Source organism: Mizuhopecten yessoensis, unplaced genomic scaffold (genome assembly GCF_002113885.1).
Source record: "Mizuhopecten yessoensis strain PY_sf001 unplaced genomic scaffold, ASM211388v2 scaffold10423, whole genome shotgun sequence".
Lineage (NCBI taxonomy): Eukaryota > Metazoa > Mollusca > Bivalvia > Pectinida > Pectinidae > Mizuhopecten > Mizuhopecten yessoensis.
In genome coordinates this window covers 258,697-282,614 of record NW_018408539.1, presented here as the reverse complement: position 1 = coordinate 282,614, position 23,918 = coordinate 258,697, and the positions used below count along the sequence as shown (strand labels likewise).

Genomic DNA, 23,918 nt, shown 5'->3' with positions numbered 1-23,918 from the left:
ACTAGTACGATATGTACACTGTCACCTTCATCAGACAATTGACCAATGAAGCGTATGCACAAAAAGGTGTAAAATGTGTACGAGTTGTGATGTCGATTTCGGCTACGCTGGAAACGTATGTACAATAGTTGTTATATATGTACCGAAATGACTCCATGTGCATACGCTTCATGGGTCATTTGTCAGATGAAGGTGACAGTAAACATATCGTACTAGTCATCGAAACGTCACATAGAAATGAAGTTTTAATCATTATACACAGAGGGCTTGTATTGGTTACGTTTGTTGTCTAATTTCATTTGTGTTTTACAAATTATATATGTATAAATCAATACATCAATCGGTATAAGAGAATATTCTGAAACGAACAACGAACCCAATCAGACAGATGGCGAGGAGCCAATGGACGAAGCCATACTTCATAATGACACGAACAGCAGATATTGCTGTCCATCAAATATTCCTACATGGATGGTATTTGAAAAGTAGAGGCTAGACTTTATGGTCTGATAGAATATCTTGACAGGAAATAATTACACAATAGAATCACAGATTTGTATGAAATACATGTTCCAGTCTAACAAGAATGAATATTTATCTCATTCCAGACGGCTATCCCCCCTAAATGAAAATAACAGGAAAGCGTTGTATCGCCCATCGTTTATATTATTTTACATCACATACAACAGCTAGAAAATAGAGCCTTTCAGCACTTGTAGTCACGAAATGTTACAAACTAATTGCGAATTCAATACAAACAAACATCAGCGATAACCATCAAATCACTTCGTAAAACACGCGCATTTGTGTATAATGTCATCTTTACGACAGTACAACAACTGGTATCAATGAACCTTAAACAGACATTAGCAGTTGAACATTATTATTCCACTGCAGACTAAATGATAACGTTTCATTGAAGTTTTCATATAAAGAGTAACCTCCCCTTAATTTTGCTTTAGATGTATATATTTGGCTGGACTGAACAAGAAGTTCAGTTTGTTAGAGCAACAGTAAGGAAACATGATGAGAGGTATCAGGCAATCTGAATAAATACAGCTGTTCATTATCACGTACCGCATGAATAGTTGGTATTAGCATCTGATTTTAATGAGATTGGGTATCAGGGCTCGAATGCCGATCTGGATCTATTGCATTTGTTGTCTAAGAGACTTTATATACACTGTTGACTTCATGCCTACTTCACTTGTATCGATTGCTGTCCTGCAACTTCATTATCGTTACGCAAACTATTTGTTTGTTTTCAAACATAGGTTTATTAAAACTAATAAGACAGAAATATTGATTTCATAATTGCATTGTAAGCAATGGAAGCTGTATCTTCGAGTACAGTGCATTTATATACCACAGCCGTAACAGTGCGAACCGAGATATTGCAAATGTACTTCTTGGTATACATATTTTTTTTTTAACTCAGTGTCATGCGTGATACAGATAGATATATCCTGTCAGAAACGTTGGTTTACATTGTTACAGAATTATAGATTATCACACTGTGTTACTAGGGTTAGTCATGAGAACAATTTTCACATCGCGAGCTATGTGGATCGCAACGTGGATAAAATCGAGAGGCCACCACAGGTCGACTCGAGATTTTATCTAAGTGCGAGCGACGAGAAAATCGTTCAAACGAAAAACACTGAAAATACTGCGTGGTAAATTGTTTATCATCTATATACTACTACCTTATATATTTCTTCATTTGAAAAAGTCGACAAAACACCTGATTGTCCAAAATGACTTTATCCTCGATCTGTTACAATCGTAAAAAGATATGATATTTGCGCGGAGGAAAATCATTAATCTTTAAACTATGCAGACATTTAAAAAAAAATTATCGTCATTGGCTTTTCCGAATACACATTTACGCATAAAATGGTGTTGTTATCATCACATTATGTTTTCGTACATGTATTTATTTGTTTATGACTTATCACATTTGTGTGGATAATATTCCCGTTTTAGGACGTCACCCATCCTCGATATCCAATGGTTACGTTCACTTTTGCTCTCTACACCCCTGGAATATGTCATAGCAAAACTGAAGGCACGAAGATAGCAGTTTGATTGGTCTCAGGTTAAAAAAATACCAATCGCTAGGCCGATACATGCCCTTTGAAGATTACAAAGGAGAGACGCCCGACTTCAAAGCCTGTCAATTTTTTACCTTTACATGACCGCGAGATTCCTTTGATGTATACCAAAGGATGGTACTAGTCTCATTGTTTCGCCAACAAGGTGGTGTATACTGAACCTTCAATTCGGCCATGTTCCAGGGGTGTAGAGACCGAAAGTGATCGTAACCCCTGGATATCGAGGATGGACGTCACCTGAAGCGAGTAGAGGTTCCAAAACCCTGGGAAATGGAAAAATCTGTCCCAAGTTGTTCTCAGGTCGTTTTTAACCTCCTCTTTAGCATTCTCATACTGATGACTCATGCTAATGAATGTATCATGCAACCGGTAGGTGGTATACAGTAGTATATAGATGATAACCTTCTGTACATTACTACTCTTAAATTATGTGATAGGTTAGATAATATCGAAAATAATAATGTCTACCCCGCCGTGAAAATGTTGGTATCTGTATCATGCATAAAAACGAATCCCTAGTTTTAGTTTATAGTTTCTTAACAATTTCTGTCTTATTAACGTTTCTATTTTTTTCTTTTTTTCATTGTTTTTCTAATGATTATCTTATCAGATTTTACAGAACTTGGCAAAGGAAGATAGACATTCGAATGATTAATAGCTTATTCTCCAAACAACCAAAGCAACTGGTTTTACTAATGTGTTTGTTGTGTAGCGTTGTTTACGGAGGTAGGTGTAAGCACTAATAAGACGGCCTTCTGTTATTAAATGACAACATAGATCCAAAGCAACGTAGGGCGATTCACGTTTTTAGTCTATATGTTGTTTGCGAAGTTTCACAATTGATCAGCATTGTGCCGTCCATTTACCGTTGTAAATTGATACCAGAAAATATGCAAGTGACGTAATCAAACATCCTAGAACGTACTGCTCGTTAGATATCGTAAGTGCGAAATGTCCTACAGTGCATGTTGTCCAAGTAACAGCGGTTTACCAAATTTTAGGCGAGTTGTGAGACTCAACTTTGTTAATTAATGAAAAAATATAGTTTCCCGATAAGTATACGTCATGTAGCAGTTTACTCGTCCGTCAAGTACTTAGCAACGGAAACTACCAAAAATCGGGACAGTTTTTATATGAATAGCAATGCATCTTATATAAAAGTATCAGTTTCAAAAGTGTCATGTAGATGCTATCCACTTTTCTTTTCTTTCACCATGCAGTTGGTTTTTCCAGCACGTGGCTCTATAAAAAGATACTAGCAAGGTCGCCAATGCCATTGGACAGGTATAACTGTACCATGAAAGGGTCACTTTGCTATTTTGGCTAAAATTGGGGGATATACGATCAATATCAACAGAAAAAGTATGCATAGCTCAAGTATTTTAGAGTCAGCTTATATTGTTCTCGCTATTTTCCTCTCCAAACTAGCAATAAACTACTGAAAATGATATGAAAATAAATAGCGTCGCACGGCATGTAAATTAAGTAAGTTTTATTTTGATCTTCCGCTTAAACTGTGTGTGTGTGACCATAACCAGCAGCCAGTAAAGCTTAAATACAGTTAATTTGTCTTGTCATTATCATCAAGTGAAAATTGTATGCATCAAAAGACACATCTGCTCTGTTTGACGTGGGCCGTTTTCAAATAAATGTCCCGTTTTAGGAACCGTCCCGTTTTGGGTAACAATCTCGTTTTGAGCATAGCAACGTGGCAGACACATCCAATAGTGACGAGTGACAGATAAAGACACGAAAATAGATATGTTCTTATAAGTTACTAATCAGAATCCACTTAACATGGAAGCTGAATTTGATTGACCGATGGAAATATTTTTATTCTATTAATATTCCGAATCATTATTTCCATTTATTACGCACTTCCAGAACATTGCACATGCAATTTGTCAACAATTTGTAATAAACATTCATTGTGTTTTAATATCCCTTCCTCAATTTGTACAACTATTTTTGCTTGTATTGAGTTATACACTTTGCAATTATTGAATTATTACATCTTCACTGTTTCTGTCATATTCCTCATAACTGCATGTAAGACAGTGTTTTAGAGAATTCGTAGTATTGATAATGTTTTAAATATAATACTGTACCAATTAATTTCATTTCTTACCATTTTTGTTTCAGAATGGGAGCGTCAAAGACACACCTCGCTGGGGATACCATGTTAAATGACACATATAATGCTACAAACACGATAGTTCCGATGGGAAATATCACCACTCCCAAACGGAAAGAGGAACTCGTCCGAGTAGAAGTCGCCGTCCAGGCCGCAATTTTTGCCTTGGCAATACTCGGAAATTGTTGTGTTCTTATAGCTATTGGTCGGCGACGTAAAAAGTCAACCCGGATGCATATCTTTATAATGCATTTAAGTATAGCGGACTTACTAGTTGCTTTCTTTAACATTCTTCCGCAACTGATTTGGGACATCACACATAGATGGTATGGTGGTGACTTTCTCTGTCGATTTATCAAGTATTCTCAGATATTTGTGATGTATCTGTCGACGTACATTTTGGTGATGACAGCTATCGACAGGTACCGCGCGATCTGCCATCCCCTTAGCAACCATACATGGACGCCGAGACTTGTACACGTCATGATAGGGGGCGCTTATGCCATCGCCGCCATTATGAGTTTACCGCAAATGATAATGTTTAAATACCAGGAAACGAAGACCGGATCAGGTGTGATGGACTGTTGGGTACATTTTGATCCTCCATGGACTCTTCAACTGTACATAACGTCATTTACGGTTTTCGTTTACGTCATTCCATTTGTCATACTTGTAGTATGTTACGGTTCCATATGTTATACTGTCTGGCGTAAATACCGACTTTCAAAGGATTCCGGGAAATATATAACACGTGACAACACTCATGAACAAATGCAGTCAGTTGCATCACAGAATGGTAAAATATCGAATCACGTGACTCTTGTACCAAGAAACCATTCCTTTAGAGGATTTTCAAGGGCAAAGCTGAAAACTGTCAAACTCACATTCGTCATAATTCTTGCCTATATTATGTGTTGGTCCCCATTTTTTGTCTCACAACTTTGGTGGTTATACGACGAGTCAGCACCATTAACAAGTAAGTTATTTAAATATATATGTATATAAATGAATGTGAAATAAAATAGGAAATGGTCAAGAGCATAACAAAACCAAAATCGGCTCACAATTAATATAATGATACAAAAACAGGAACAAAAGCAAAAACATTGTTAATCTCTACAGGCCAAATGAGAACTTACATCTGTACAACTTTAGAGATTCAATAATTTCTCTTACCCTGAATAGGCGTATCCACAGTTTTCCCTCTGTGCAATATCCTTGCTTTCCCGAGGAAGAGACAGGGGGATTCCCCTTTTTATAAAAACTGCATGACGTCACGCAGAAAAGGGCCTGTAATGCCAACGTGTAAACGACAGGCTCAACAGGGTAAGAGAAAAAATACCCCTTTAAGTGAGATGGGGAATCTCATCCTGAAGGAAAAAATCTTAAGATGCCAAACACTCGTAAAGCCTCCTGTTTTTCAATTTAAAAATCTGCCCCTTCCGATTGAGATACCACTATCTCACCACAAAGGCGATGGACTTTTTTCGTCCCTATATTTTAACCGTTTGTATCGCTGAAATGGTAATATGAACTTAATTATGCATCCCAGGTGAAACAAACGTAAAATGTAGTGGGTTTCTCCTTATCAAACCTTACGTTAAAACAGGCAATTCTTTATACCTGTAAATCACACAAAAACATTGCAATCATGTGCATGTATTGAAAGTGAGTCTCATTTAAATGTATCAGTTATGGAAAACTATTAACATTTTTAGGTCACCTGAGCTTTAGCTCAAGTGACCTATTGCTATCCGTTTTCGTCCGTCGTCGTCCGTCGTCCGTCGTCCGTCATCGTCCGTTAACATTTTACATTTCAAACTTAAAGTCAAGTTCTGCTGCGCCGATTGAACTGAAAGTTGGTAGGAATGATCGTCTCATGGTCCTGACAAAGTTTTGTTATTTTTCAGGTCAATCATAAATCCAATATGGCCGCCACAGCCGCCATTTGGATAAACTATTTCAAACTTAAAGTCAAGTATTGCTAGGCAGATTGAACTGAAAGTTTGTCGGAATGATCAGCTCATGGTCTTGACAAAGTGTTGTTATTTTTCGGGACAATCAGAAATCCAATATGGCCGCCACGGCCGCCATTTTTAAAAACTATTTCAAACTTAAAGTCAAGTTCTGCTAGGCCGATTGAACTGAAANCTCACTGAAAATCGGTCTAGGAATGATCAGCTCATGGTCCTGACAAAGTTAAGTTAACATTATACTTAACTATTTTTTACTCAAATTGGTACATATTTCAACAACAAAAATAAATACTGTAGGACTCAGGTGACCGTTAAGGCCCATGGGCCTCTTGTTAATTAAGTTATACATTTTCCATCACGACTGTAATATAATGAAGTAGGAACCTCATATAGGGACCTTAAAATAGAACAGCTTATTGATTCAACCAGTATTGCATTCTTTGGACATTTATGTTCAACTTATCCTCGCATGGCTTTAATAAACGAACTACTATCAATAAACACGTCCGCTGCCAATGTGTCTGTTTGGTTTCATTGTTGACATTTAAAGAACATCATTCCGATTAATCCTTACATTGCTTATTAAAATAAATTGCATATTTCCAATTAACATTTCCCATAACGGCTGAAGCGCATGAGTGTACTTAACACAATTATATTGAGTTCTATGCGTGGGAGAATGTATTGAAAATGTTGTGCTAAGCATGTGATTGAAACATCAGATTTTAATAATTACTTCCTGTTTGCTTCTATTTCTGACTTTGACAAAAATAGTAAAGAAATGCATTTGTCGAATCTACTGTCACTCGATACTCCGGCCGCTCAAATATAAAGGAGAGTGCGTTTCCACTTAGATATCGTTCATAAAACGTTTCGGTAAAACTAGTTGGAATAATTTTGTTAGCTGTTCCTATTCTCGAAAGGGTTCGTACCAATAGTTTATAGAGTAGAAAACACAATTCAACAGGAAACTACCGAATGCTTGTATACAGTAGTGCAGGTGTAGGGACTTTCTACGCTTCTCCGTTCATCTTATTACTTTAGTTGAATTGAAGATATGTAAACAGTTTTGATTGGATTCAATGTTTTTAAGATATCTCCAAACCCTGTGTATAACTCTTTATAGCCTGGTAAGCCTAACATGTTTTTTTCTGTATTTTATAATTTAACAAAATCTTAATCCCACGAAAACATTAAATTATACGTTCGTCTAATTGATTTTGTTTCTTTGTATACATTTGAATGGTTTCTCCCAAAGTGAGTATACAAACGAACAAAACGACCCGTTATAATTATGTGGATAGCTTGCAAATAGAAATTACTTTATAGTTGTTAGTCTATAACGTTATTGGAAATATTTGGTCATTAAAATAGATTTCTGTAACAACATAATTTTTGATACATGATGTTTTGAATTGTTTTTGTTAGTAAGTGGCTGCAAGCATTGTTTATATTACTGGTTTCTTAGAGATTCGTGTATAGCATTAAATTAAATTTATAATTTCTTTTTTAGATAATGCCCTAGTGATAATGTTGTTACTAGCCAGTCTGAACAGCTGCTGCAACCCGTGGATATATTTAGCCTTTAGTGGGAACGTTCTACAGAGTCTGGCGCCTTGTAAGTGCTCCAAGATGGATGTTTCAGAAACTAATGGCAACAAACTGTGTGTCTGTTCATGCGCAGATAAACAGAAGAAAAAACAGGGCCATAAACAGAAGTGGACATTTCGTAGTGCATATTCATGCGATTCAACACAATCTATCCGATTTACAAATTATAAGAAAGAGGAAAAACGTTTAAAACAAGGAGAAACTGTATGCAATACGAACGCAGATGACTATATTGAGTTAAATGGCATGCATCTAAACACGTAATCATCAAAAGGCTTTTCACTGTATGACTTCAATAATATTTTTTTTAATTGTTGTTAGGGACTTCAAAATTCAAATTACGAAACCAAGTATATGGACCTCAACGTTAATATCCAAGTGTTTACAGTGATGTAAAGAAATGAAAATCAGCTCACGCAAAATATCAATAAAATCAAATAGATTGGTATATGACAATGCTGTATGGTTATGTGTTAGCTGACGGTGGAAACAAATGTTGTATGGTTTGTGTGAAATTAGATTTATGTTGCTGATTCGTGCTATAGTTATCTTGGAATCCCTTAATCATCGAGTATCATCAGTTTAACTATCGGTATATGGAATAACTTACAATACATATTGGTCTACTTTGCTATACTTCTTCTAAACGAATAATGTTCTGAATATATCTGATATAGAAACGGTCAGGGGAGTTGATCTTGTTGAATCCTCTGGTGAACTATTAGTCCCCCACTTTGACAATTACAATCTGCTTGTGAACACATAGTGTAACAGTTCCCTACTTTGCAAAACGCTGTAACCAGAATTAATTCTTGCACGGTTAACATTGGATATTAGCTTGAAAGTATACATCACTTTATTATCCGAACGTCGTTTATTTGTAATGTCATAAAGTTACAGCCATTCCGGATTAATCGTATCCAAACTCCGAACGGTAATTTTTTGCAACATTTCTTTAAAGTTCGGGATGCTACTATGTTTGTGTACGTGACAAAAGCCGTTTCCCATCAGGTACACAGTTGACCTGACCCAATGTGTATCGTTTAAAACAAACTTACCAAGAAGTTAAACACATAGTGATTGGCCACATCACCTAACACCTTGAACACGAGGCGTAAATAGCTCTGATTGAAATGGAAATGTCCTGATGATGTGCTTGCTCCTCGTAATGTTTGTCTGAATTGTGTAATGAGTTCATGAATATAAAAAAAAAAAAACATACAATATACGTGTTTCTCATCTAATTTATTACGTGATCAGTCGGTAGATAAAGCCATGAAGCATCACAGACACAGAACCACCGAACATACGACTTGTCAGACATAGACTGCAAATACAGGTCACCTTGCAACGCAGGACTCGTAAACAGATACAATACCAATACTTAACCTGATGTAGGTAGAAGTGTATTTCCAAGGTATAGTCTGTTTAGGAATCCATTATAAAACAGAATTTCAACTCTCATATATCAAATTCTTATGACGAAGTCTAGATTACCACATAAAGGGTAGCACAGATCCTTTGTTTAATACAATAAACAAAATGTTTCTTGCTAAGATGTTCGGGAATATAGAAAGAATACCGCTGATTTGAAAATAAATGAGGATCAACCTTTTGATTGAAAATACATTCTGTTTCCAAAAGTGTGAATATTAAAACAAAGCCATCAATTATCAAGATTGGATGTTACCACTTCACGCTTTTGAATATCTCCTTTTTCAAGACACAATGAAACAGAACAGTTACATGTACATATACATCAATAAACAAATCACTTCTTTGACCCATATGATTTTATTATATGTATGTTACCAATTTATAGCATTTGAATATTCAAATTAAAACTTTGCATCCAGATTTAAGGATAACTTATTTGATAAGCTTTAGACAGACTATAACATGGTCAGTCAATTATTTGCGGATATCTTTGAACGTGTCAATTGAATTTGATATTGTTGAAAATTTCGGCAATAACCATGTTTGGCACATAGAGAGCGTCATGTCAAAATGGTTGTCAAAAACGTTTTGATTCTTTTTTTCAGGGATAACAGAACGGACAACAGTACGGTTACACATGTATCCAGGATTTATTTGACGCTCAAACATGTATTAGTGACAGACAATGATGGTTGAAAGACTTTGCCTTAATGTCCCGGTAATGCAGTAACACTGTAAAATATATTTCAAGTTCAGCAAAAAGTTCTTCTGTACAAAACATGATTATATAATAACAAAAGTTCACATGCAAAAATATATACCATCCATGACCACTCTTACTTTATATCTGTTTTACCAGCATTTAATCAGCTGTTTCAGGATAACTCAAATATAATCAATACCAATAACAATACTTATAAGAAAACAGCACTTCAATCGGCATCGTATAACCGACCATTCTGAATAAATAATAAGTCAGTGAGATAAATTAAGTTGAAAACTATGAATTTACACTAAAGTCAAATACTATCATCTAAATATTCCTAATACGTTAAGATCATCAGTTAAACATAATAAATCTTATTGATATAACTTAGTCCTCTAAGAAACAATTATGATCATGTTTTTGTTTACTACGCATGAGTATCACGTGACATACTTAAATGCGGTACGTGACGACTAACTGACCAATAACCTATTAGCAGGTCATTTCGTCAATAAACATATTTTTTTTATCAAAACTAGCACTGCGATCAGTGTCCATGGTAACCAAACCATAAACATAATTACAAATATATTTTGATTCACAAAATAACACTACGATTAGTGTCCATGGAAACCAGATTACAAATGGACTAATATAGCAATGGATTTTCGTTGATTCGCACATAGAACAAAGTGAGCTCTTGAGAAATTGACAGAAGATAGAAGCCAATTATCAAAGCAGTTTTGATTGGGTTTACTTCATATAACAAGCCTATATCAAATAATAACTGTAAATATTTAAGGACAGAACATAGCAATCCATTAGTAAACAAATTGTTACCAAGGGTACCAGAGCTTACTACACATTTCCATGGTTATAACGACGGGAAAAATAATGCGCTTAACAAGTAAAGTACTTCTTACTTTTTCCTTGAATTACAATAAAAGACGTTTAAACGAAATCATCGCCCTGTAACAAGTTTTCAAATCTAGCCTATAATATGACGCAATCTTCTGTCTATTTCTGACGTGTTCACTTTGTAGCATCATACAATTTTCTCAATTACAAGTTAACCATGTTCATAAAAGTGTCACACACATTGTTGTTTACATTAATATGAAGTCACATTGATTCTGTACACACTTCAGCATGTAATTGCTCTGCTGTATTTGTGCATTACATAAACGCCTACAAGCTTCATGATAATAAAAATCGTTTTACTTAAAATAATGGCGGATGACATTTATCGCTCATTATACTTGATCAATAACCGAAATATTAACGAAGCCATGTAAATAATTGGTTGCTGTTAAACTGATCAAGACACATTTCGTCATATATCCTCCTCAATAATTACGCAATCGGCTATGCATATGGATGGGTAGAATGTAAGTCTAAGGGAAGCTTGTGGAAACAAGCGATATCCCCACTTTGTATTTCGAGCTTCATATCAGACGAATAATAACAGGAGCTTGCCGTCACAGAAGAAAAAAAAAAAAAGATTACGACGGCCAGTAACACGTCTAAAGTTCATAACATCTCCATGGTTTGGATCATGGTTTAAATACATATGTTAATGGTTCAAATGACGGTTAATATCAACATGTCCATGGTTTAAATGACGGTTCATAACAACTTGTCCATGGTTAAAATGACGGTTAATATCAACATGTCCATGGTTAATATCAAGCTTTATCGGAAAATGGCCATATTTTATATCATGATTTATCGGAACACGTCCATGGTTTAAAGTTTATATAAATAAGTCAATGTTCTAATGACTGGTTATCACAACATGTCCATAATTTATTCTACGGTTTATATAAAAAATGCCGTAGTTTTTTCACGGTTAATCGGAACATGTCCATTGATAAAAGCACGGTTCAAGACATCATTTCATTGATTTTTATCACGGTTTATATAAGCAAAGCCATGTTAATATCACTGCTTGTATCAACATGTCTATTGCTTATATCATAGTTTAAACAAACATAGGCATGGTTTATATCACCGTTTATATAATCATGTCCATGGTTTATATCATGATCTATGTTAAGATGTCTATAATTCATAACAATCTACCAACGACTTATATACCAGTCACGGTTTTCAGAAAAATGTTAATTTTTTATTCAAGTTGTGGACTGCATTGATATCAATAGGTCACATGTCACGAGTTATGACAACTTGTCACGTTTCAAACAAACCTGTCACTTGTTTATAACATATCACCGATTATAATAAAATTCCATGGTTATTTACAACATGTTTTCATGGTTTGTAACCACATGTTTGTGGTTTAAAACAACGAATGCACGGTTTATAAACATCTTTAACTTGTATGAGAACTACAGGACCCCGCTGTATCAAGCTTCACTAGTCTATCGCACATCACTGTTTAATTTGAATGTGTGATATTTTTCAATATTATCAAACCTGAAAACAAAATATGCACGTATTTGGATTCTAAACGATCACTTCCGGTTAATGTACACAACAATTACGATATTTTTGCTGGCACATTTTAAATTTGTTATAAGATGTTTTTAAACTATTGAAGTTTGACACAACATAATCCAGTTGTTTTGGGGCTATCTGTTCAACAGGTAACAGCTGGCACAGCAATGTTTATTTATCATATCCCTATCACACACTCGTCGTCCGTTCTGAGAGATAAAGTCCTGACATTCCATCCCATTAATCCGAACAAAATTGTTATCCGTACATGTCGAGGCTGTCACGTGTGAATATGAGTTGGTTTCTATAGGCGATACGGTAGGTGCTGCAAACAGTAGAGAGTTAAGTTAAAATTAAATTAAATTAAAATGGTTGATTGTCAACAGTAAAACAGGAGAAAGGCGTATCAAAGTCCGTCCTAGCACACGTATTCATATCATAATAACGTTTCAAACCTTTATTGATAAACTGTATACCTTGTTTGGACGTTGATTTTTTTCTAAGAGGAAAACGCAAGTCAAATATATATGTGGATTTAAACAAAACTTATTTTGTGTTTGGTTGTCTTTCTTTGATGCAGATTTACACAACGTAAAGTCAGTGGATATAACCTGACTTTCTACGTAAAGTGTTAAATCGAATATTCTTAGATACCGTTATTTGCATATTACACGCTATACGCTTAGTGAAGTAAATACAAATTTACCTGGCGGATTTGTACAGCTCTTACAACAAAAGTTCATCACATTAGGGTCAAGGGTACATATATCCGTGCCGTATCGCTGTATAAATTGACTACACTGTAATCCATTTATAAGGATTTTCATATCTTTACACGATTCTTCCTTTGTGAAATCTGCAACAAAGAAGAAAACACTGCTGAAAAGCTTGAACAATGGAATGAGGTAAGACACAAGCTTCGTAACTGTTTTTAATGATGTAAATGTTTAAAGAGTAAATCAGTCCTAGTTGATCTATTTGCAAAAAAATGATATTTGATAATTCGCCTGTTTGCGACTACTCCCATGTTAGTACATTATGGAATTTTGTTCTTAACACGGTTTTCTTCATCATGTTTTACAATTATCTGATATAAATAACCCCATACGGCAATAATCAAGAAAGCTATAAACGATTCTGAGTTCTCACAACGGTAAAACTTTCTTGTAATTAGACGAAGGATGGAAACATATCGCTTGCTGGAAGGTGTTCTCTAATAAAGAAATATTTCATCACTTTTTAAAATAGGTGAAATGACAGATATAACATCACTTTGAGTGGGTAATATTGACACAGGATTGTTGCCTGTACCGGGACAATATACGGTACATACAAATTCAAATTATCAGTTGGCACGTTATAAATGTATGTAGCAATTACTTTTATTGCATGACTCGCAGCAGCGTCTATAGAAGCTGGGGTCCCTACATCTGAAGGGCGACGCTTCATCACTACACCTAGTCCTCGAAGGCGGGACGTCTGGAAACGGGCAGTCAGCTGTAAATGAGGACCAGATTTTCTCAGAATTATAACCATACTATAAAATAATATATATATATATTTAATCCACAACGGTGGTACGTTTGGAAACGGGCAGTCAGCTGTCAATGAGTATGATATCATATTAGAATTATAACCATACTATGAAATAATATTGATATCACCTATTGGTCCATATCGTCGAGTACGGAAACAAATAACATAATGACGATAACATATTACAGATACAGGGACGTGATCTTATGATATAATGTACAATACTTTAAGTACAAAAAAGCAAATATAGAGTGTAACTTTGCCTTACAACACACTTTATTTTGTTGATTCTGTAAAGCCAATGACTTCTTCATTACGTATCAATATCGGAATCATGAATATCGATGTCTATATGTTTCTTGGACTCGAAAAACGATTTGAAAATAGTTGCTTTTTCAATGGCACTTACCTGGAACTGACGGTGCTTTGTCATCCCAAACGCATTTCCCAAGTTTACACCACTGCAAAAGTCAACAAAAACGACGATGAAATATTTTGCTTTTAGTTGTTTGTGCAGTCCACACAATATACACGAAATATTAGGAATATATAATGCCTATAAAATCTAAAAACTAAATATTTGGTCCAGAGGTACAAATGGCAGTTGTATGTTGAAAACAAGAGTACGAATGTACTACACATTTCCGAAGTACAAAATCTGAATGAAGAATAGTTCTGAACAGACGACAAACATATTCTTAGAAGTAACAAAACAATAGGAAAGGCACCTATGAACCTAGAATGAATGTCTTTCCTGCTCATTTTACCTTTCTGCGCCACAGGTAACACACACACACACTCCCCCCNTGGTGGTTATACATATACTATAATGTATTTAATCGTGTTGGACACTGCAATCACATTGTTGGTGATTCAGACATGTTGCAATTTATTGTAAACGTAAGATATGTTTCGAGTGTCTATTGTTTAGTACTGTTGCAATAACAATGCAGGTGATCCAAAATTAACCTTTGAATGACCCCCATACCCGGCTGTATGTTAATGTTAAAATCTTAGTTACAGGAATACCTAGGCCGCAGGTCATGAACTGATAGGAGGTTTCACATTTAAGTTGATGCTGAGTTAATTCGTGAAGGTTTCATTTAGCCCATCGTATACAATTACTGATAAAAGGCTTGGTGAGTCAATACTTGATCAAAAGTCACTATTATTTAAGATATGAACCTAAACTAAACCACCCTTATACAAATGATAAAAGAGATCAATTGCCATAAATCTTATCTGGCCTTCATTTCTCGAAAGTTTAGCAAGGGTTGAGCACTGATGTGCAGAAAAGCAGGAATTCGAATTCCGATATCGGAAGCAAATTGCGGCGGATAGTTAAGCGGATTTTAAACCAAGAAGCTGCCGATAAAAGCTTTACTTGTCTACACCATGTCAACATAATATGTATCTATGTAAAATAAATAATATAAAAACGTTGTTTTACATTTACATTAGTGATGCCTTCCAGTAGTTCCCGCTGTTTCATAACTTTTAAGCATTCGCCATTACTGTCAGTGTTTTGAAATATGCATCAATAACAGTTGCAAAGCAATGCCTTTGTCCTTTTAAGCACTCTAGATTTGCATGTCTTCTTTATCATTCCTCGAACGGCATTAAGCGCTATGTCTAATAGCCTTAGGTGCCTCGATATGATTAGTACAGAACAAAGTTATGACACAATCGCAATATCAGATTTACGGCAAAATGTTATCAGAAATAATCGATTTGACAGAAAATAAGTGTATTTGAATGGGTAGGCTTTTAAGATGTTAGTAGAAGTGCTGTAAACATAAATTTCTCTGCAGAGAAGATTTGTTTCTCTGTGGCTTTTGATTGAGGTTATAGCATGGTAACATTTTGTTGTAATAGAGAATATGCCAAAAAATATCACAATCGGCATTCAAAAGGTACATTGTCTTCAATGTATAATAAAACATTGGGAACTCAAAACGATACAAAAAAAAACAACGGCGTTTGTTTTTATAGGGTTTAACGTCATATCAACAGATAATGTCATTTAAGGACGTGCTTCCATGTGTGTTATGTTTGCGAGCAGGTGTGTATGTGTGCTGAAGGCATGGTATGAGAAAACAACAGGAACTGAAGAGACATTATAACAACAATATCACTAGCACCGTCTTCGTTACAAAGATTATTGGCCATACTACAACAGGTTAGTAACCCAAATCAGCAGTAAGTACCAGATAAAGCAATACGGCGAGTGCGGAAAGGCTTAGATAAAACGAGTTAAAAATGGCAGTAACTTTAAACATATTTTATAATGACATACTAATGACTCGAACGATGTCGTTTATAGTAAAACTAAACACATATTAAGTCATCAACACATAAGAACAAAACCGGAATCGTAGCATGGGAAGAAAGAAAACGAGTGCCGCCGAGAAGACTTCAATACAACTGATACCATAATGACCCTGATACACTACCAGCATAACACAAAGAAAACAAGAGTAAGCTTCCTACTGGATATGGTACTCATTATTTATAATTAGGACACGCAATACCTTTTTATTTCCACAAGAAGACCCCATGGCCGCTCGTTGTTCGCTAGCTGTGATACAGATCTTCCGTTTGGGATCATAGCAGTACATCTTATAACACATCTCCTCTGTCGAGGAGGGCGGCTGTAAAACAAGCAATTTGTTAAGGACATGTACATGCATAATGATATAACAAAACAAGAAATACATGTAGCTTTGGTACGTCTTTGTTGAACAAATTGTGTTGAATATGTATGGTATGTAATCTTTAGTTGGAAACATGTCCATGGCCATATGGAATCGAGATTCGATGAACAAAAACCTTAATACTACAAAATTTAAAATGACAGTATGTACTTCATATTTTGCTGTACAATTTGATTTTCTAAACGTCTGCGAACTGCAAGTACTAGGTTCATAAGTCAAAATATGAATCCATATTGAAATGCCTTTATTGACAAATTATTCAAAAAATTAAATATGATATCAAGAATCGGTAAACAATTTAGTGTTTTTGAAATTCCTTTCGATTTTACAGGATTGGTATTTGAATATGTATGTCAGGCTTCACTTTTAGAATCACTTTGATTTGTTTACCCATAAATATACCACGTGACCTGTGAGTTACTTAATCCAGTATCTGTATTACGTGACGCGTGGCTTACTTACACACATGAAGGATGAATTGCCATATACATCTCTACACTGATTATGTACATCTTCTATTTGGCCTGGAGGGATCATCAGATAAGGTTTCACAACTATCGTAGCCAATGACGGCCCTGTGTCCTCCGCCAAACAGTTCCGGTTCCTGAAACAGCAGTATAAGTTTAAATAATCAGCGCTTATTCATTTATATGTTTCAATGATATTGCTCAGTTTGCGTCTTGTTTATCTTTTTCATTTTTTAGCAAAGAAATGCTTCGTTGCATTTCCTTTAAGCATTGCATATGAGAAATGTTACCTTTCGTGTAATGGAGATAAGAATAAATTTAGTTCTTCAACATACGTAATAATCAATGAATATCTACAATGGTGTTTAATTTAATATAATTTTTCAGTTTCCAACTTTATATTTAAATATTATAAGCTTAATATGAAAATTCTCAATGACGTGTTGACTAAAAAACTGAAATTGTTTTTATATTATTGCATTTATATTGAAAGTGTTATAGCTTCCAGTATTTATATAAATTAACACCGAAAATCACAATTGTAGAACATTTATATTACCTGTTTGAAAGTTTTTTCATTTGTTTTTCAATCTGTCTGATGGAACAATCTGAAAATTTGAAACTATATTCTTTTGTTTTGCTGTTTATAATAGCGGATGATGGCGCCATGATGTAGTTCAATTCCTTTGGGCAAAGTGACGTCAGAGAAGAAGAATCTCCGTCATGGTATATTACACCCAAACTGAAAAAAGAATTGGGATAAAATTAGAAAAAAAGTGGATGTACCATAGCGCTGACATTGTTTTAGTATTTGAGCGCTAAGCTTTCTTTCACACATTCTAGCCTACTAATTACCATAGTTTATCATTGGTGACGTACGTGTACTTTACATGACTTAACAGGAGACACAATAATAGGTGCCACATGATGGTTATCAATTGCATATTTGGCAACTCTTTTTCTTATTGATTCTACTACATCTTTGTTAACTATTTGTATAGAGTATAAAAATCTCCAATAACAACCGTTTTATCGCTCCTTTACATTTGTAATCAGTACGGATCTGATAAATTTGATTACTGGCGCCATCGCCTGTCCTGAACAAGGAATATAACTAAAACATGTAATGGAATTCTAGCAAAAAATAAACTATTCCAATTTCACAAATGCAATCTAGTTTTAAATTAACATTCAATCACAGAAGTCTGGAAATAGACCAAATCACTTCAATTTACTCAAAGGGAGTATATATCACAAGGAACACCATCAAGATAATTCTATTTATTTGTTAATTAGTACTAAACTTAAGCGAAATTTAGCCATGAAAGCACAATGCATACCGAACAAAATATTTCATCTGAAACCAAAGTCCTGGAGAAGTAAGTCGTTTAGATATTAAATAACTATATTCTGTCGTCTGTTATTTAAAAGGTTGTTTGCATAGAAATGTACAAAAAAGTGTTTTCCTAGGCATCAATTTTTGTTTTGCATCACTTCTGTGCCTGATTCTTCTTTAATTACACCAGATTAGTCAAAGTTTGGTTGATTAAAGAGAAAACGCAATAATAAATTTGAATTTATGGATTGGAAAACACACATTCAAATTAAATGAACTAGAATTTTGTAAATTGTTATTCAATATTCATAAATAATGTATAGGGGATCATTCTTGTGTTGTCTTTTGTTTTGCAGTGATATATTTCATTACAAGGACCTTTGCAGTATAATAACATCATCGTTAGCAAGCAACATGTTTAATGAACGTCATATCATGGAGAGGGGCGGACAGTTATTGTCAAATTATAGATAATATAACAAACATCTTGTACTCTTATGAGCGCGACTTTTATAACAAATGACTGCATGCTTTGGTAACGACCTTCTGCTTTAAACCTATTCATCTCGAATTATAAGGCATATGCCCTGCACTCAAGATACATCAACGATAAAACTGTGACTTGTGACATCTCTAAACATTAGCACATAATGTAAAGAGAAAACAACACAACAGTTTTAACACTCGAGGAACGTCAAAATCAAATCGAGGCGACACAAAAACATACGGGAAAACATCGTTAAATACCAAACTACTCTGTCTGTATGGCTAGAGACTTCTTCCTCTCCTCTCAGCAAAGCGTTCTTAAATGACATTTTTTATTGATAGAACGTAAAACCATATAAAACAAATCTCTAAACAAATGTTATATCCCTACTCATTTAGCTTACTTATGCCCGAGCTCGTGCGCTGCAATGCCGGCGGAGTTATAGGAGCCATGATCCACTATGACAGAGGTACTCATAGGCGTACAGATACCACTGAGGTAGCTGGTACCTGGAGGGAAGAAAACAGTTATATATAATTTAGAGACTGGACAGTTATATATCAAAATACGTTAATAATGTATTTGCAAATCCGGCAGTTAATTTCTAGTTCTGAAGGAAATAGATATACATTCAAATTCTCGAGTATCTATCGAGGTTTTAAGCAAGTCTGTTTAAGGTCAAAGAGTAAGTTTGAAGCATTGTGCTGTATCCTACATTTTGCTGCAATATTATTTCTTAATTAAAAACAAACACTAAACAAAGTCAAATATTTCGGCGTAAAGAAGTTATTATTAATAACTAAAACATGATATCTGTTTCTTTTACCCAACTTACAAAAAAAATATAAACATATATGAAGACTTAATTATATCTCACCAAGTATGTGACCTCGCCCATTTGTTGCATCATGCCTGCGGGGGAAAAACACAACCTTATAAGTGCTAATAAAGAAACCATCAATGCAATAAATGGGAAGCTTCCCATACAACTGTCTTTTATATTCATCCTCTCTCTTACTTTATCATTTGAATGTGTGTGTAATTCTACTTGGTAAGTACAAATCAATATTAATAAAAGAAAATTGGAAATTATAATAAATTGAATTTCCGAAATATCCAAAAACGATAATAAAATACAGTAACAAATGAGTTGATGTATATATAGTGTTCCTCGTAATTGAGCGTAATTACTTACGTCTTTGTGAATGTCATGGCATATGTAACTTACTACATCTGTGAGAAGCATTGCGCATGCCTGATGTCTATCTCTATGAGTAAAACGACATACATTAAAACGTCCTTTGTGAGTGAAACTGCCTGGTGTACTACTTACTCTGTGAATAACATAGCATGATCATGGTGGGGTAGGTTCGGCTTTCCTTTCAGAAAGTTGGTCAATCCAAGAAGTGTAGCACTCCCGTCGACCTTTGACCTGATATCCCCTCCCTGACGGAAGGTCAGTACAAAAGGCAGGTCTGTTCTGTTCTGAAATTAGTCATATATAGTTATATATTAAATATATAACTGCAATTGTTTAATCCAATTAAGCATTGTCCAAGTATTATGTAAAAAGGAGCATAAGCATGAAGAGAGACAAAATGTCCGCACAATTACTTTCAATTAAGTAATTTTAGTTCATGCAAGTGTAGTTTTTGTACTCTAAATGTTGTTATCACCTAACATACTAAACACCAGTTATTTGCTGTCTGCGATGAACGACTAAAGCACCGTCTAAGACTAGACAAAACTTTAACCATTTGGAAAATAATGTAGCAGCGAGTACTCACTTTAGCAACAAAAAATCCTGCCAATCTTATAGACACTCGGAAGTCTGTATTATTTATTGAGGAATATCGAAGATCCATCTGTAATAGGGAAAAAAATCAGTAATCGTAATGTTTGTTAAGACAAAGGGAGATAACTTCATTAGAATAACGTTTATTCCTTTATTTATAGTTACATTTTTTTTCAGTAAAGATACGAAAATAGTTATGCGATTGACATGGATATACATGCTGTAACAAACCTTAGGTCGTGTCGAACGACGGGGAGACACGAACTTTAGTATTCAATGTTACTATAAAATTCAGGCAAGTTGCAGTTTCACAAATCGTTTAAAAATCAACATAAAACAATTGAATTGCCATGTTTAATAAAGTAACTTATCGGATACTTACGCCATTAACTATATGAGCGAAGTAGTAGCGGAGTTGAGTCAAAGCCTCGCCGTCCTGTCCATTTGCCTTGTCTAAAAATCTACAATCAAACACATGTGACCATTGGACATTTGAACCACGAGAAAGTCTTAATTTGCAAAAGTGTTAAGACTTATATTTTGATTTACAATAAACAATACTGAATGTCGTATGCTTACGCTTTTTATTTCGGTTTAGAAAAATGAATGTTTTATTTCTACGTATACCGTTGACGTAGTTATCATTGTATCAGTGGTATAATTCTTATAGCACTAGCGGTATGTTTTACACAACCCCTGTTAAAGCAAGCAGATCGACACTGAACAATGTTCTCGTTAAGATTATCTATGTTGCTATTATTATCTGTGTCGTGTTATATTGTGCTGCTAAGGTATTTATCTGTATCATAACAAAAGGGTGATTTACATTACTTCAATGGAAATTGTAACTGTTTATTGCATTAGTGCGAAATTATACCTAAAGGAACATACATATATTGGCCTGGTTACATCGAAAAATTCGTGAAGGAATTATTTTTCACACATGAATATTTCTTCCCTGCACTTTTTTTCATCAGTAGATAAGTGAATTTAACTGAAATTGTCATCCGCACAAAGGGAGGCAACCCTGACACATCTCTTTCAAATCCAGTTACACAAACAAGTTGTTTCTGCATCAGGATCAGGAAGACTAGCAAATAAAGTGTCGAAATAATGCAATAAGTGGTATAAAGCTTTAAGACCTTTTTAATTAGTGATACAGTAAATAGTAATGTAAGTTTTGTTAAGCGTATGAAAGTTTGCGACATATTTTCTGTAAGAATAAGACCGGTTTAGTTGTATACATACTTTTTGTAGAGACTGTAGTCGATCATGATAAGGACTTCTACGATGTAATCGCTGTTCTCCTCCTTTAAGTCATTATTGTACTCATTGATACGATTAGAGGATTCGACAATGTTAACCATTCGCCTTCCTAAGATGCTCACCGTTCGGCCACCTTTAATAATAATAAAAATATTAAATACTTACGATATAACGAAATGTAGGGAGAGCTCATTGTAGGGAAAATGTACAACAAACAATAAGATAATACCGTTATGTCAACAAAAACCATAGTTTTAACTCAACATCGATAAAACTACGACAAATATTAAGAAAGGCACATTTTAAACGGAGATCATTGAAACAGTACAAGGATATTAAGACCACGTGTTTCAGAAGAGTAGGCGTCTTTTGCTTCAATATAAAATGAAGTTTCAGATTACTGGGGAGTCATTTGATTAGTTACATGGCCATTTATCTATTTTGTTGATTTATATGTACATGAGTCCATAATCTAAATACAATGGCGATACACTATGCACCACGAAGTTCCAGAAATATTATTTAAGTCCGATGGGAATAGAAAAGACAGGAGTACATGATGATATACACTTTGAGCTGACTAAAACTTCCACAGAAACCCAACGGAAACTGAACCGAGATTCCAATAATACAACAGAAATATACATGAATCGCCTAACGCCATAGATACCAGAGAAAAAATAAACTTAGGATACAATCAAACAGCACAGAATACACAATAAGCCAACATGAATGCCAGAAAGAATCAATCAGGAACTGAAAAGATAATAATTGAAGCAACATGAATATACTATGAACCTCCGAAGTTGCCAAAAAATACAGTAAAAGGAGCTGAGGCGACATAACAACAACACAAATCACACAATGAACTGACTATAATACCAGAGGCGAACCAAGTACTCATTCTTTGTATCAGTCACAATGTGTCCTGTCAAATCCAGAAACGTATGTAGGCCACAAACGAACTTAGGCATAAACATGTCTTTAATCATCGTAGACACTGTGATAATATAAGGGGAAATTAGGTCATGGTGACGACCGCAGCAATACTTAAACGTAGCTTGGCAGGTAGAAGGTCGTAACACGATAATGTATTAGACAACAAAATTAATTATGAAAATACTGATACTTAGAACACGCAATGGAAGAAGTCCACTGGCATATAGATCAAAAAAGAAGGAAAGGCTAAAAAGACACTGCTAAGGAAGAGCAATTTTAATTGTTAGTTAGTGGAAATCTGGATTAAAAGAGATCTGAAAAATTCTGATAGAAGTATCATCTGTTGTATTTATTCGGAGAAAATCCGTTGTCAACAGTTTCAGTGCTGCGAATTATCGTCAAGCACCTTATTCTGTGGTAATCATACCACTTGCAGGTACTATAAAACGTTAGATGATCACAACACACAAACAAGTGTAGTCGCGAAACAAGGTTTGAGCATTTTAGATAGAGTCATATTTGCCATAGCGTCAACACCAAAGTACACAAGATGAACTTGGTGAATTAAAAGACTCGAGTTGACTTTAAATACTAAAGTGCAGTTTTATATCTATGTGTCGATCTGGTCACCTTAGGATCATATTACAAAAATAAAATAGCAACGACACGACCGATGTCAGACAAAATATCACGGAATAATGTTACATGTAACAGACCCTATACGGACGTTAAATTTAAAAAGCAGGACATCAAATAGGAGAGCTCATGAGGAAGTCCACTGCGATGAATAATTACGTGATAGGCCAGTCACTATTTACTTTAACAGCGAAGTGTCACACACATGTTGGTTCCCTAACCCTAACCCTAACCCTAACCTTTACAACCTCATCATCCGGAGTGGTAATATATTTGATTGAAATATGTTTGTTTACAAAGAAACTAA

At 34.8% G+C, this 23,918-nt stretch overlaps 2 protein-coding genes across 2 annotated transcripts in view; one reads left to right on the top strand and one right to left on the bottom strand.

Moving 5' to 3' along the window:
• Nucleotides 1-8,119, top strand: part of LOC110460538 (cephalotocin receptor 2-like) — a 40,798-nt gene extending 32,679 nt beyond the window's left edge. Inside the window, exons 2-3 of the mRNA XM_021513501.1 lie at nucleotides 4,257-5,224; nucleotides 7,738-8,119. Of these exons, the coding sequence (XP_021369176.1) occupies nucleotides 4,258-5,224; nucleotides 7,738-8,099 (1,329 nt within the window). The 5' untranslated portion in view covers nucleotide 4,257 and the 3' untranslated portion in view covers nucleotides 8,100-8,119. The remainder of the gene's footprint in view (nucleotides 1-4,256; nucleotides 5,225-7,737) is intronic.
• Nucleotides 8,120-12,555: 4,436 nt separating this feature from the next.
• Nucleotides 12,556-23,918, bottom strand: part of LOC110460537 (zinc metalloproteinase-disintegrin-like batroxstatin-1) — a 33,488-nt gene continuing 22,125 nt past the window's right edge. The window contains exons 5-17 of the mRNA XM_021513500.1: nucleotides 22,019-22,169; nucleotides 21,153-21,231; nucleotides 20,763-20,840; nucleotides 20,309-20,460; nucleotides 19,853-19,887; nucleotides 19,379-19,484; nucleotides 17,712-17,894; nucleotides 17,148-17,289; nucleotides 16,503-16,622; nucleotides 14,381-14,432; nucleotides 13,816-13,932; nucleotides 13,142-13,291; nucleotides 12,556-12,760 (exon numbers count right to left, since the gene is read on the bottom strand). Coding sequence (XP_021369175.1) covers nucleotides 12,570-12,760; nucleotides 13,142-13,291; nucleotides 13,816-13,932; nucleotides 14,381-14,432; nucleotides 16,503-16,622; nucleotides 17,148-17,289; nucleotides 17,712-17,894; nucleotides 19,379-19,484; nucleotides 19,853-19,887; nucleotides 20,309-20,460; nucleotides 20,763-20,840; nucleotides 21,153-21,231; nucleotides 22,019-22,169 — 1,556 coding nt within the window. The 3' untranslated portion in view covers nucleotides 12,556-12,569. The remainder of the gene's footprint in view (nucleotides 12,761-13,141; nucleotides 13,292-13,815; nucleotides 13,933-14,380; nucleotides 14,433-16,502; nucleotides 16,623-17,147; nucleotides 17,290-17,711; nucleotides 17,895-19,378; nucleotides 19,485-19,852; nucleotides 19,888-20,308; nucleotides 20,461-20,762; nucleotides 20,841-21,152; nucleotides 21,232-22,018; nucleotides 22,170-23,918) is intronic.